Here is a 13,259-nt window from a genome sequence, read left to right as displayed (position 1 = left end):
AACCCACCCTTTCCAAATGCACTCTATTGCATCTCTTTTACAATTATGCATGATCCAGTGTGATTAGTGCAGTTTGTTTTCAAATTTTGAAAGTTTTCCAAAATTTGGCTCAGTAGTTTCTGTGTAATCCTGATGACTAACCCATTAAATTTTTGAGTCACATCATCTTCTTTGTAATTGCACGATGGGCCCTGGCACTGGCAGTGCACCGCCCTAAAATTGTCTCAAATGTTTTTATTTTTTTCACATTCGATACTGCCTTAGCTTTTTAAATAATTGAATCAGTGTTACTCATGCTGTCCTCCAGCCTAAGGAAACTGGATTACATTGTGCAAACACCATTATTCCATCAGACATAGAGAGAAGCACGATCTCTAAATAAATATTGACTTTCTCCTCAGCAGACTCATCCACCCTGTGACTTAGCTGCCCTCGCTGCTCTGCCGATACTGCAGTCCGGTTTTGTGTTTGTGTGCTTACAGGCTGCAGAGTCTGCAGAGGTGCTCTGGGAGGCGTCGCTAGAAGATACCACAGAGACGCTGTCGATAGGTGTCCCACCAGACACGGAGGCGGTTGTCAGGACGGGGGTGGAAGTGCCTGGAGATGGCATCACACCCGCTTTCTTTGGTCCAACGATGACGCTTCTGTAGAGAGAAGAAAAAGCGCTTATTATCAAGACTCATAGAACAACTGGAAGAAAATGCTGATGCTGCCAATTCACAGAACCCTTCAGAAGATTTTTGCACACAGCATGACTAGAACAACACCACTACCTTCACTGACACATTAGAGTGGAGGAGTAATTATGAGCAATTTAAATAAGCAGAATAGTAGCCAAAGCAGCCCAATGAACCTTACCATAAAACAGGACACCTGATGTAATGTCTCAATTTGACAAACTGCTTTATTTGGACATTTCTACTTTTAATTAAATACATTTTCCTTTAGTCAACAATACTACTTTGAGAAAACTACAGTTTGGCTGCACTGAAATCAAGCTTCATCTAAAACATCTTTAAGTGTGCCGAAGTGCTTTCTATCTAATGTTCACCCTCTGACAAATGCACTGGGGTTAATTATGTGAATACTACTGAATACTTTGGCATGCAGACTCTAACAGCCAGGAATCAAACCATTGACCCTCCAATTAGCAGATGATCTCTACCCTCTTAGCCACAGCCACCCCTGTTTCATTAGATGTCATCTTCTGCTTTATCACATAACACCAGCTGCATGTTATCTGATATTAATACAACTGCTACTATGATGCTTGATATTTAGTCTACCAGAACAGTAGATTTTATAATAATATACTTCTATAACATCTCCGTTATTCTAGAAAACCTTCTAAAAAACTACAAATAAGTGACCTTTAGTCAAATTTTGCCCAAATTCAGGTTTTTTCAAGGAAAGAAAAACACATTTTGAAATGAAAAATGTCCTGACAGACTTGGCTCTTACATTGGCTTTGCCTTAAATAAGGTTTGCTTCCACACTTGATTTTAAAAATGACAACTTTAAGTTGTTTGTTCAATGTATCCTTAGACACAAATCCTGACATTAATAAAAAGCAACTGGCAAGCATCACAAAAAAAACAAACTCACTGACAGCCAGATTAAATATGTACATTGAGTTTCTCTGTAACAATGATGCTGCCTGTTGAGAGGTCCCTCCTGTGGAGTAACAGGAAATGTTTCTCATAGTGATGTGGTACGAGTAAGTGGAGTTCAATTCTCATCCGGCGAACAGCAGATGCGAGGAGAGCAGCATGCAGATAAGCTGTCAGTTTAGACCAGGGCTCTGACAGACCAGCGGCCATATCAAAGAGAGCCTGGCCCTGCTTATCAGTGCTGACATAGGAGAAGCAGGGTCTAATCCCTGGCTACTGCTCCCCTCTCAGAAACACCACCCAATGTAGGTTTTAACAAGACATGCAAGAATACGTCAAATTTGAATATGCAATAAAAAGAAGAGGCGCAAACACAAGAGCTTGCATACATTCCTGCACGTCCCCAGTTTCAGAGTGTGTATGTGCATTCTTTCCTGCACACACACACACCCACGAGGATAGTTGGCTCTCTGTGCTGCAGACAGATACCTGGCTGCTGTGTCAAAGCATGCGCTCAGCTGATTTAAGGCAGCTGATCAGATCTATTAAAAGTTACTGTAGCTGTTAAATCTTAACAGCTTCGAGGAAAAAAATAATAACAACTGTGTCAGGAAGGCTTGACAGATGGAAGGTCCACACAAGGTCCACGTGATGCATAAAACCAGAAGTAGTGACAGAAGAGAATGAAATCAGTATTGATAGGCAAGAAGAGTGGAGATAAAAGTATCTGGTAATTTTTTTTTCTGTTCAGATAGTGAGTGGACTGGACGGTGGTATCAAGAAGCAAGGGTGGCGCTGACATGAAGCACCCTGGGTGTCAAAAGCAGCAGAGACGGAAGGAGAGACACCCCTGCTGAGTGAAGGCTGAAAGTGTGTGTGGATGTTTTCAGAAATATTTTAATGCATACACATGAGTGTACAAGTAAACGCTCGAGTGCATGGGTGTGAAGAAGTCTGCCAGTGAGCATGTCTGCATATGTGTTTGGCCTTCCATCTGTTCCTCAGCAAAGGCTCAGTGAATTATTCAGCAGGTCATTAGCCACACTTATCATGAGTGGGCCGCCCCAGTCGATTAATCAGCCGTCAGCGGCCCCACTCAACCCACAAAAAGGAGCCCAGGGCAGAAAGTGTGTGTGTGTGTGTGTGTGTGTCTGAATTATTTAGAAGGTCTAACCTACTATGGCTAAGTGCAGCTATGATTCCAGTAAACTCTGCTATTTCAGGTAAAACAAGTGTGAGACCGAATAACAAATTGTCTCAAGTTGCACGTGCATAAAAATACTCTTCTCCGGAGAGTTTACCTCAGACTGACATGATGGAGAGAAGAGTGCAACCCAGCAAAGCTTTGATCATAGCTTTCACTATGTAACAACAACACTGACCGTACGCACACAAACACATCTGCGCACATCTTCACCCTATGGAGCTGCGGCTGGAGGAAGGCGGCTGGATTTGAGGCGAACAGTACCTTGATGATATCTGTGATCTATAAGTGTGAACAACATCAACTAAAGTGCCCACAAAAACAACTGCCTCATTAAACCAATGGAAGACACTGGTTCAAAAGGGGGTTAAACAGTTCTTTGTTAATTATCCAAAGTAGAGTGAAAGACATGTTTACACACAGTAACCAAGGAAGCATAAAAAACTATTATGAGCCGTAATAAGAGTGCGCCGCTCACAAAGCCCAGATCTCAACATCTTCAAGTAATCCTTGGTTTAAAGACAGAAGACCTGGGGAACTCCTTTGTCCTTTGTTTATATTATCAACTGAGTTTCTCTTGTGTTACTTGATGTTAAATAATCTATTAAAAACGGAGATGATCGAGAGCAACCATCTAAAACTACAGAATTAATTACGTGCAAAAGAGCCCAGTCTGCATGTTTGTCAAACAAATATTAAAATAAAACATTAACAAATCTCAGTTTTGGTAACCAGACTGCATATTAGACCTCGCTTTATCAATTTAGGTGTTATATACTTGCAGTTTTCATTCGTGGCTCAGTTCTTTAGTAAAGGATATATGTACATCTCCAATCTTTTCCCAGTTTAGTCTCTACTGTCTTGTTACTTTTTTTAGTGGGTAATCACAACAATATTTGACAATTTTGTTAAAGCAATGTACTAAAAACAATGGCAGATATTTATCATTATGTCCTGACTCGGATATAATATGGATCTTTGCAATTAACACTTATCAGTTGGATAATTTTTATCCAACTGACATAAATGTGTGATTTTTCTTATACCAGTTAAAGCTTCCTCAAGGTACATCACTGCAGGTGAACTTCAATGCAACGCGACAACGTCTTTATTAACGGACTTTTCTAAAAAGGTAGGCCTTGACTGAGAGCCGCGCTCATGTCTGACACGCTTACCGCCAGCAGTACATTAACAACATTTAATCATCAACACAACTCATCTGTACATCAGCTCTCACATGCATGCAAAGCCTGCTACCAGGAATGCAAACAACCGCACCATGTATATCCCACTGTCTAACACTCACATATTCTGCCGAACCATGAAGTCTAAATCACAGACTCGTACAATGACACTGTTTAGTTCTGGTTAGTATCAGCAAATATTTGCAGACTGGCTGTCATAACAGGGGCATGGCTGAGAAATGCATGGGAGAAATCCAGCACGTCTCCACTAGTAAATAAATCAGCAGGGATACTTCACCCTGTGACCCGCCCCCAGTTTTTATCTGGGAGATCCCGGCTTTTTTCATACATTGGCCTCATAAATCCAACCCTCTGGGCAAGCAGAAAGTTGCCATGTTTTGGCAGGAGATGTCAGTGCAGAATGTCAGCTCTGGCTTGTACTCGTGTCCCTGGAAGACTTAGTGGTTAGCGGGAGATGCCGAGCAGTGATAAAGTCATTGCAACAGATAATAAACACCATTGGAACATATCTACATGTGTCGAGAGGTAATTGGTAAGGGTTGAGAGACAGCAGGGTGATAAAAAGCAGTAAACTGAGAATAAATATAGGCTTAAAACCAGAGGACGACATGAATGGGAGGGGTAGTTTTGACTCGGAGGCATCAAAATAACTTGGCACACTGACAGACAGTAGTGTGTGCAGAACACAGTAAAGGCTGAAGTGACTGATCAATCAATAAAGCCAAACATTTGGTGGTATCCACTTCTTAAATGGCAAAGGTTTTTCTTTTTAATTGTCTTCAGTTCCAATTAATTGTTATTGTTAATAATAATAATACTATCTAATACATAATCACACATTATAGACCAAAAAGTTCATAGATTTTTTCTGCTTAAAGGATAATTCTGGTGATTGAATATTGTGTGAATAATATGAATAAGATGCTGGTTTTCGGTTTAAAATAATATAAAAGTCTGGACTTGTTAACCTCCACCTGGATTTGATATTAATTTTTTTGTGCAGATGTGCAAGTGATTAATACAAAGGTAACTGGGGTAAAGTCTACTGTCAGCGTGCCCTGCATGAAGAGGCTCCCATACCCAGCAAGTGAGCTGTTAGTCTACGTTCTCCAGCTCTCCTGACGTCCTCTCTTCCTACTGAGTGTGCTCAGCGGACAGGAGCCAGTCTAATCCCCCTGATATGAGGAGCGCCCTGAGACCTGACAAAGCATTCCTCAGATAAAGACACGCGATCACAGAGATGCCGTGGAATTCCCACAGTTGGGGGGCAGGCAGACTGACTGAGTGTGAGCGTGTTTGTGAGTGACAAAGAGAAAAATCTAGAAATGTTTTCTTTGGTGCGTGAGAACTTTTGACTTGACACGCTTCCCTGTGACGGCTTCCTTCTCCCACTTCTCCCATCTCTGTGCCTCTCCCTCTTTGCCCTCACCACCCCCGCCAAAATCGAGCCGTTTGTAAAAGTCTATGTGCGAAACAACGCTCCAAATGCAAACCAGACCAGTAACCATCCTCCCTCACCTGAGCCCGTCTGTGACTTCAGTACCCTGCTCTGCTTTTGAAGCCTTACTCCTGACTGTTCACCCCATACCGCTGGCGATAACGCAAATTATATACATATTTTTTTTTACTTTAAGAAAGGAGGGAACCCCTTATAACTGTTAAACAGGGACAGACAAAAGCTTTCCTCAAAGCTTTTTCTCCGTCTTAACACAGTTTTTTGAAAGGAGGAGGTCTGCATGAGGTGAGGACCTTAGTAAAGAGAGAAGTCGTCACCGACAAAGACTCCCAGTCCAAAGGGGCTTCTGTTACTAAATGCTTTTCAAGATCCGCTAAAGCCCCCTCTGAGGAAATAAAGCAAGATGCATTCAAGGTTTAACTTTCAAAAGTCTCCTGCAGTCATGTTGGGAGTAAAATCCTATGGAACCGTTGCGACTATAAACACCATATGTGCTTTTTAAGTGTGTGTCAATCCATGTTCACACCCTCACCTATCAAAAGAGCGGAACTGCGGCGATGGTTCTCTGGCCGCGTCGCTCACACTTCCCAGGAACGCTGGCGGCAACAGGCTTGGATCCACCACGATATCATCAGTTGGAGCGCTCACCAGGCTGCGCAGAATGTCCTTCACATTTTTACCCTTTGAGTCAGCAGACACAGCAGGTCTGACCTCAGATGACAGCGTGGACAAGGCCTCTGAAATGGCATCGGGACCGTGAGTTCCACCGGAGGATGACAGATCTGCGTCGCTGGCGGCAGTTGAGGTGTGGTCATCTCCGATGCCGGAATCATACCGGCGCAGAGAGAAGCCGTTCTCTCCTTCTGTGCTACCTGAAATAGCAACACTCTCTGTGAGGACATAAATAATAACAAATAAGAGTATCCAATTACATCAGAAAACCTGATTTACATATTTTTCTTCTGGACTGTCGTCTAGATTTGACCCGTTACTGAGATATCAGCTGTACAGCAGAAATGTCTCTTTTCTTAAAATTGACGGAGTTACATGGCACTTGTCTAATAATGCTTAATGTATCAAAAACAGAGCGCGGGGACAGAGGAATTATGATGGAACTATTTTTTTGTTTGTTTGTGGCATACACCCTGCTCAGGAGGTAGAGCACGTCATCTACAAATCAGAATGTTGGTGATTCAATCCCTGCTTGGGCAAGATACTGAACTTCAGGTTGCTCCTGATGTGTTCATCAGTGTGAATGTGTGTGTGATTAGGTGAACGTGACATGTTGTATCAATACTCAAGCAGAGTAGAAAAGCACTATTACAAGAACCAGTCAATTTACTATTTACATGGCAAGTTACAATCACAATCAGCAGAAACGCACACCAAAACAATCTGCAGGTCAAATAAAAATACAAACATTTTAATAACAGCACTGCTGCGCTTCCACAATTTTTCTTAAGATGATTAACAGCTGATATTCTTTTATAGTCGAACACTGTGCACTACATGAACCCACTTATAAAAAAAATAAAAAACAAACGGAACTATGACGACTATGGTAGAGTTGTTGAAAACACCAACTTGCTTCATTCTGATGCACATAAATGCGTCAGATGAATTTTTTTCTTGAGGTTTCTGTATACCTGTACTCCTTGCAGACTGGGAGCGTTGAGGGTGTTTCTTGTCATTGTGGGGCTCCAGGATGTCACGGTACTTGGACACCATGAGGACTGAGATGAAGTAGACGACGGCAAGAGCCAGAAACTGAGCCTGCTTACTGTCCTCCTGAAACAAACAACACACTAAACAATCTGTACGTGCGTCCTCTTTGAAAAGCACCAGAGGTTAGAGGAGGCTAGAAAAGGTGATTTCATACACATTGTGAGTGCTGTGTACAGGCATGCGAATGTGTCTGCTGGACAACTCACAATGTCTCTGAAGACGACAGCCCTGAGGCGGTTTATGTCCATGTCCTGAAGCAGCCGGTCCAAATCTCTCACTGGAGACATGCCACCTGTCACAGCATCAACAGGACTCTGCATGCACGCATGAAAAATCAAACAATTATCATGTGAAATGTATTATTATCTGCAAGGGAAGTGTAAACCGCACGTGCACGTTTACACCGTTCAGGGTGTTTATTAATCCTTCAAGGAGCAGGGTAAGGTTTAACAGCTTAGGGAAGCTATCCCTCCTGAGACCGTGTCCTTAACATAATGGCTTTTCTATAGAGCCACTGCATTATAAATGAGGTTTAACACCCAGTTCAGGGAAGAACAACATGACTTTTACTGGAAGTCACTGTATCAAATCAAAGGGGCAATGACAAAGGGCTTAGTCTAGTGTAACAAATAGCAACCCGTGTGGTAACATAATAAGATATGAGCTAATGCAATAACACTTGGTAGCTGCTGGTGAACAGGACAAAGGGCAAAGCGCCTTCTGGTTGCCTACTGAGGACATGAGAAGGACGAAAATGTGCGTTATACAAAAGATAACTGGCACAAATGTGGAAACCAGTCACTGAAAAGTATGACGTTATTTTGCATTTGATGGTAGAGGAATTTAAAACAGCAGAAAATGTAAGTTAAGGTGATCATTTCAAGTACTTGCCTGCGCAGATGCAGACTTGGCTGTTCCAAGCAAAGTGCTGGGCATGGCTGTGTGGCTGCGGGCTGAGCTGTCTGCGCCGTGCTTAAACTGGGCTTGCTGACACTCCAGACAGTTTCTCACTGCAATAGCACACACTAGGGAGGGACGGAGAAAGAGATCTTATGTGACATCATACAAATAAAATCACTGTCGGGGGGAAAAAAAAAAAAAAAAAAAAAAAGCGCACACAAAATTAAAAATCTTTGCGTTTACAAGCCTCCAAACGCAACAAAAGAGCACGTAAAACTGCACCGCGAGAGGAGCGAGCAGAGAGACAAAAACAGGAGAGAAAAAGCGGGGCCATGACAAGGTCAGTGCTCTGGCCAACTCTGGCAGCATCGTTCACTCTTCCCTGCTCCACCTCTCCTCCCAAGGTCATAGTGCAAGGGTGTGCTCTTGAATCACATCCACTGTGTGCAGCTCCCATAACAAATGACACTGCCGGGGTGTGCACATGCTGAGTAGGCAGCGCGATACATCCTTCAACGCACAAAAAAACACAAAAAAAAGAAAAAAAAACCTTGTTGTCCGACAACTTAAGGTGGGTTCAGAACTGGCACACTTAACATTTGTAATTTAATGTACTGCTCCTCTTTGGACCCCTCCCAACCCCCACTGCTCAGAGCTTGACAACTGACAAATGTTAACTCTGAGGCATTTAGATTACGAAGGAGGGAATTATTCCGTCTGGAAATGGGCTCGCTTTTTCCATTAGGACCACTCTTTCATACGACCATTTATAAAAGGAAGAAAAAAAAGAGAGGAGAGGGAGGGGCGGAGACGCTAAAACCTTGTTACAGTTTTCCAAAATCAGATTAGGTGCCAGCAATGGGGAGCGCATACCTCATCAAATATTCATTTCATAGCGGCTGCTTTCTAAAACTGAACCTGTGCTACGGTGGCATCGTTTTCCTGTAAAACACACACAGCAGCAGCAGCAGCAGCATCGGAGGGAACAAGGGTTTTTAGATAACAAGTCTGCCTCTTGACAGCAGTTTTGTTTGTAGGTTTGACTGTGTTTAAAAGCAGAAACAGATACCTGAATGTGCAGCATTAAATATACAAAGAAAATTCAATCATTTTTTTAAAGCTTAAGTGCAAAGTATACTTTCATTCTTAATCTGTGCATGCTGCGTTGATAAGGTGTGCTGCAAAAAAAAAAAAAAAAAAAAAATTAAATGAATAATGTAAGATTTTCAATATCTTTTATTCAGTGATTGTGAGGCTAGGCTTTTGATGCTGTCAGGGGAAACTTTAATAGCCTGGAACAGAAGGCAGAGAAAGGCCTCGGGCTACGCAGCAGTACAGTACAGCCAAGGCCATTATGAACAACTCACTATATCATGCGAGCAGCCATTTTAAAGTGTTGCCATGCAGGAGGGTTATAATAACAAGATAAGAGAGGGCTGATATGAGCGGGGTGAACGAGGCGAGGGGGATCCAAGTGGGAGCTGGAGCTGAAGATTGAGAGGAAGAATACAGGGACGAATACAGAAGGGAGGGTCAAAAACACTGTAGGGAGCCATGACTGGGGCTAATACAGAAGGCTGCTGCCAGCTGATGTAAGGTGGATCAATGCGCGGGAGGGGAATGAGGGGTGGGGTTAGTAAAAGGATAAAACAAAAACGGGAAATTCACTTGAAAGCCAGTTAAATATGTAAAAACTCAGCAAGACAGAAAAAAAGCAGAGGACCAAACAAGAGAAATAAAGCTAGTTAGAAGCTCAAGAATAATAACAACGTGCATACCGAGGCGAAGGCACTGTCGGAGGATGCCTCCTGATGACATGTTTTTCTCAGCTTCTATCTCTGTGAAGTTAAGCGAGCTGGCAAAAATAAGAACATCCACAAGGTTGATGAGGCGCTGCAAGAAGGTGACCGAAGCCTCCACTGACAAGCCCTGGGAGGGCTCGATGTTTTCTAGCTCATGCTGAAAGTAGAGAGAGAGGAAAAAAAATATAAATAATAAAAGTAATAATGAGGAAACCTTTTTAAACATTTTCTCTCAAAAGTAACATTACAGTCAGGTCTTACCCTGATCAGAAGCCCAGACTTATGTTGAATAACCAGTGATTTATCACAGTTAGTAAGTTGTTACATACGTAACGTGTGCAGCACTGAAAATACATCAAGGCATGTGAAAATGCAATTCTTCACATTCAGGTTGAAATCTGGTTACAGAGCCCACACAACTGAATGTAAATCAATTATAATGGAAGTGAACCTGCTCCTTAGACCGGTCAGGTCATTGGCAGAAGCGAAGAATGGTGCAAGAGAGCGGCTGTCACTGAGGTCAGACAGGACTAAAACAAACTAACGTTGTTAGGAAGCAGCTAACTGTAGTCTAATGTGATTGGGGAAAGGTCAATGTGGATGGATAACTTCCTGTGACCGGAGCCACAGACACAAGTACAAACGTAAAATCACGCGTGCAGCGAAGGACTCACGGAGGAAGATGTGGCAGCTGAGAGGAGAGGTAAAATGCCTCCGCAAGCCATGACGAGATTGTCCACCACCTGGGATATGAGGTGTATGCTGTTGTGGACAAACACCACATTCTCGCTGCTGTTTACAAAGTCCAGAATCGTCTTTGTGGAGTGACTAAAAAGCAAAGGACAAGAAGATGATGCGTGAAACCATGTGGCTTGTTGAGCTCTTATTTAGACACTTTAATATCATTTAATATCCCATCGCACAGTTCTAATGTACTTTTCTAGCTCAGGATCTGTTACGAACCGATTTCACTAAAGAATAAACGAAAAAAGGACCAAACTATTTTTTGCACTTTCCAGTCTTTATGCTAAATTGAGTCAATCACAACAAAAGCAAACAAACAAAAAACAAAACTTTATTTTAAACTGCAGTTTAAGCTGAAATCTTCTGCATGTTCCTCAACAAATCTTTAGTTGATAAATCCGCGTTTCTGTTCATTGAAGCATTAATAAAATCAGAGCCCGCGGACTGTCGTCCTACCTTCTCCACATCTGGACATCTGTCTCAATCGAGAAGAGCAGGTCAGTGAGGAGACGCTGGTGCATGTGGGACCAGCGGAATTCTGGGATGCGAAACATGGTGGAGCGAGGTGCAGAGGTGCTGCTGTCTGTTGGCTGGCCTGAAGAGCTTCCTGTGGCTGTTGATGCAGCAGCTGCTGACTGACCTTGGCTTGTTTCCTACAGAAATATGGAAGCCAAACGTCATACGTTTTAATGTGACACGGACCTTTGAGAAAACACTCCGAAACTTAAACGCTCAACTTCGTGTAACACCTAAACTATAATAAACTATTGTAACAACTGAGTAACACATAAGTGCCAAAAAAAGGGGTGGATTGCATACTGTTGCAGAGGTCTCCTTCAGTTCAAGTCTCTCGGTGTCTAAGGCCACATTGGACACGTCCAGTCTGGCAATTTTGATTTCTTTGGTTTTGCTGACAGACTCTGCACTCTTCTGAGTGTCGGAGCTGGTAGAGGTGGTGGTGGTGCTACTGTCAGCGGCACTAGATGGGGTTTCTTCTCCAGTGGCGCCGCTGGTCTCTGATGGCTGGACATCTGCAGTGGAGTCTGATGCCGCTGTAACCTCCTGGACTGTAGATGGCGGTGTGGTGTCTGAGGGCTGCTGGCTTGTAGTAGTAGTTCCAGCTATGGAGGAAGACTGTTCATCTCCAGCTTTTTCTTTAGGTGCTTCTGTGACACTTTTCTCAGGTATTTCAGCTGGAGGAGTCTGGCTTTCCACACAAGGTGCCTGTTTCACTTCACTTTCCTGTGTCTCAACTTTTTCTTCTTCCTTATTCAGCTCCAGTTCTTCGCCCCCATCTTTTTGTTCATCTTCGTCCTTCTTCACTTCCCCACCTTCCTCTCCGGTGGCAGCAGAAGCATAAGAGGACTCCTCTTGGCTGTCATCAGCATCGCTAGGATGGACCTGGTCACTAACAGATGACACGTCAACCAGGTCCTCATTGAGGACGGAAGCTCCACCGAGCACGCTGTTTTCCCGCTCTGAAGCTGCTGGCGGTTCAGCCTCTGCTTCATTTAAAGAGTCTTCTGTCATTGAGTTTGACGAGTCACCTTTGTTCTGTTCACTTTCAGATTTTTCATCATCTGTTACAGGTGTCTGTGCATCATCGCTACCAGATGGTGCAGAGACTTTACCCTCGTCCACCGCTTTCGTGTCAGCCGTTTCATGTTGTGCAGTTTTTCCAGTAGAAGTCTGTGCTTTCTCTTTGTTGACGTCTTCACTCGCCTGCTCTGTAGCACCTTTTTGTGTCTCCTCTCTGACACCTGAGCAATCTCTGGTAGACTCCTCCACCAGCTGCTGTTGCTCTTGTTCTTCATCTTTGGCCCCAGCCAGGATGTTGGACACAGTGATGGATGCGTGTCCCCTTTCATCATCAGCCTCCAGCGGGCTGGAAGTAATGGTGGAACTGGATGCTGAATCAGGGGATTTCTGGGACAGCTTGTCCACAGTCAGCTCAATGACAGTGGAGGGAGCAGTTTCCTCTGCAGGTGGCCCATTAACACATTCCATAGTCTCAGAGCTTTGGCTGACACCAGAGATGGAGCGAATCGTGCCGGTGGACTCTTGATGCTGGTACTGACGGAACATACGGGACAGATTCTCTTTGTGTTGCTCAAACGTGACCTGCAAACACAAAACATGTGATGTTAGAAAAACTATGTCGTACTGTTCACACACTTTATCAGTCTGCTCTGTTTGCCTAGTTGAATGATAAAAACTGGTTTATTGGTTTATTAGAGTCCATCCACTGATGACTCTGTGTGAATAAGGAAGCAGACAGAAGAAGCTTTTATCATTAGCAGGCCAATATAATGAACACTAAAATGTTCAAAGTAAAATATGTATTAATATGCACATGTCAGTGATACCATTACTAATAAGAATGATGATGAGCTTTTTAGCACTGAAATTATCCAGTGAGATCTGTTCCTCAATAAGCAACCAAAAACTGCAGGTTTTGGTTCATCAAATATTCATGTCTAGCTAGCCAAAAAGTGAGCCAATCCCCACTTTGCTAAACCAACAACTACTTAGTTCTTTTTGACAAATAAAAAAAGTAAAATTTTACACCTCATGGTTATCTCACACACAGCATGGCTTGCACCAAAGTTAACT

The 13,259-nt window shown here is 43.1% G+C and overlaps 1 protein-coding gene across 7 annotated transcripts in view; it reads right to left on the bottom strand.

The window, feature by feature from the left end:
- Window positions 1-13,259, bottom strand: part of lrba (LPS responsive beige-like anchor protein) — a 173,125-nt gene that overhangs the window by 110,935 nt on the left and 48,931 nt on the right. For 6 of the 7 annotated variants that reach the window (XM_039612938.1, XM_039612940.1, XM_039612941.1 and 3 more), the window contains exons 22-30: window positions 11,466-12,767; window positions 11,103-11,299; window positions 10,577-10,730; window positions 9,879-10,059; window positions 8,092-8,225; window positions 7,407-7,514; window positions 7,122-7,263; window positions 6,008-6,347; window positions 481-644 (exon numbers count right to left, since the gene is read on the bottom strand). In XM_039612938.1, the coding sequence (XP_039468872.1) occupies window positions 481-644; window positions 6,008-6,347; window positions 7,122-7,263; window positions 7,407-7,514; window positions 8,092-8,225; window positions 9,879-10,059; window positions 10,577-10,730; window positions 11,103-11,299; window positions 11,466-12,767 (2,722 nt within the window). The remainder of the gene's footprint in view (window positions 1-480; window positions 645-6,007; window positions 6,348-7,121; window positions 7,264-7,406; window positions 7,515-8,091; window positions 8,226-9,878; window positions 10,060-10,576; window positions 10,731-11,102; window positions 11,300-11,465; window positions 12,768-13,259) is intronic. The other variant, XM_039612939.1, reaches the window with a different exon arrangement.

The sequence above is a fragment of the Oreochromis aureus genome, linkage group 6 (assembly GCF_013358895.1).
Source record: "Oreochromis aureus strain Israel breed Guangdong linkage group 6, ZZ_aureus, whole genome shotgun sequence".
In the NCBI taxonomy this organism is placed as follows: Eukaryota; Metazoa; Chordata; class Actinopteri; order Cichliformes; family Cichlidae; genus Oreochromis; species Oreochromis aureus.
This window is presented reverse-complemented; position numbering and strand designations above follow the sequence as displayed.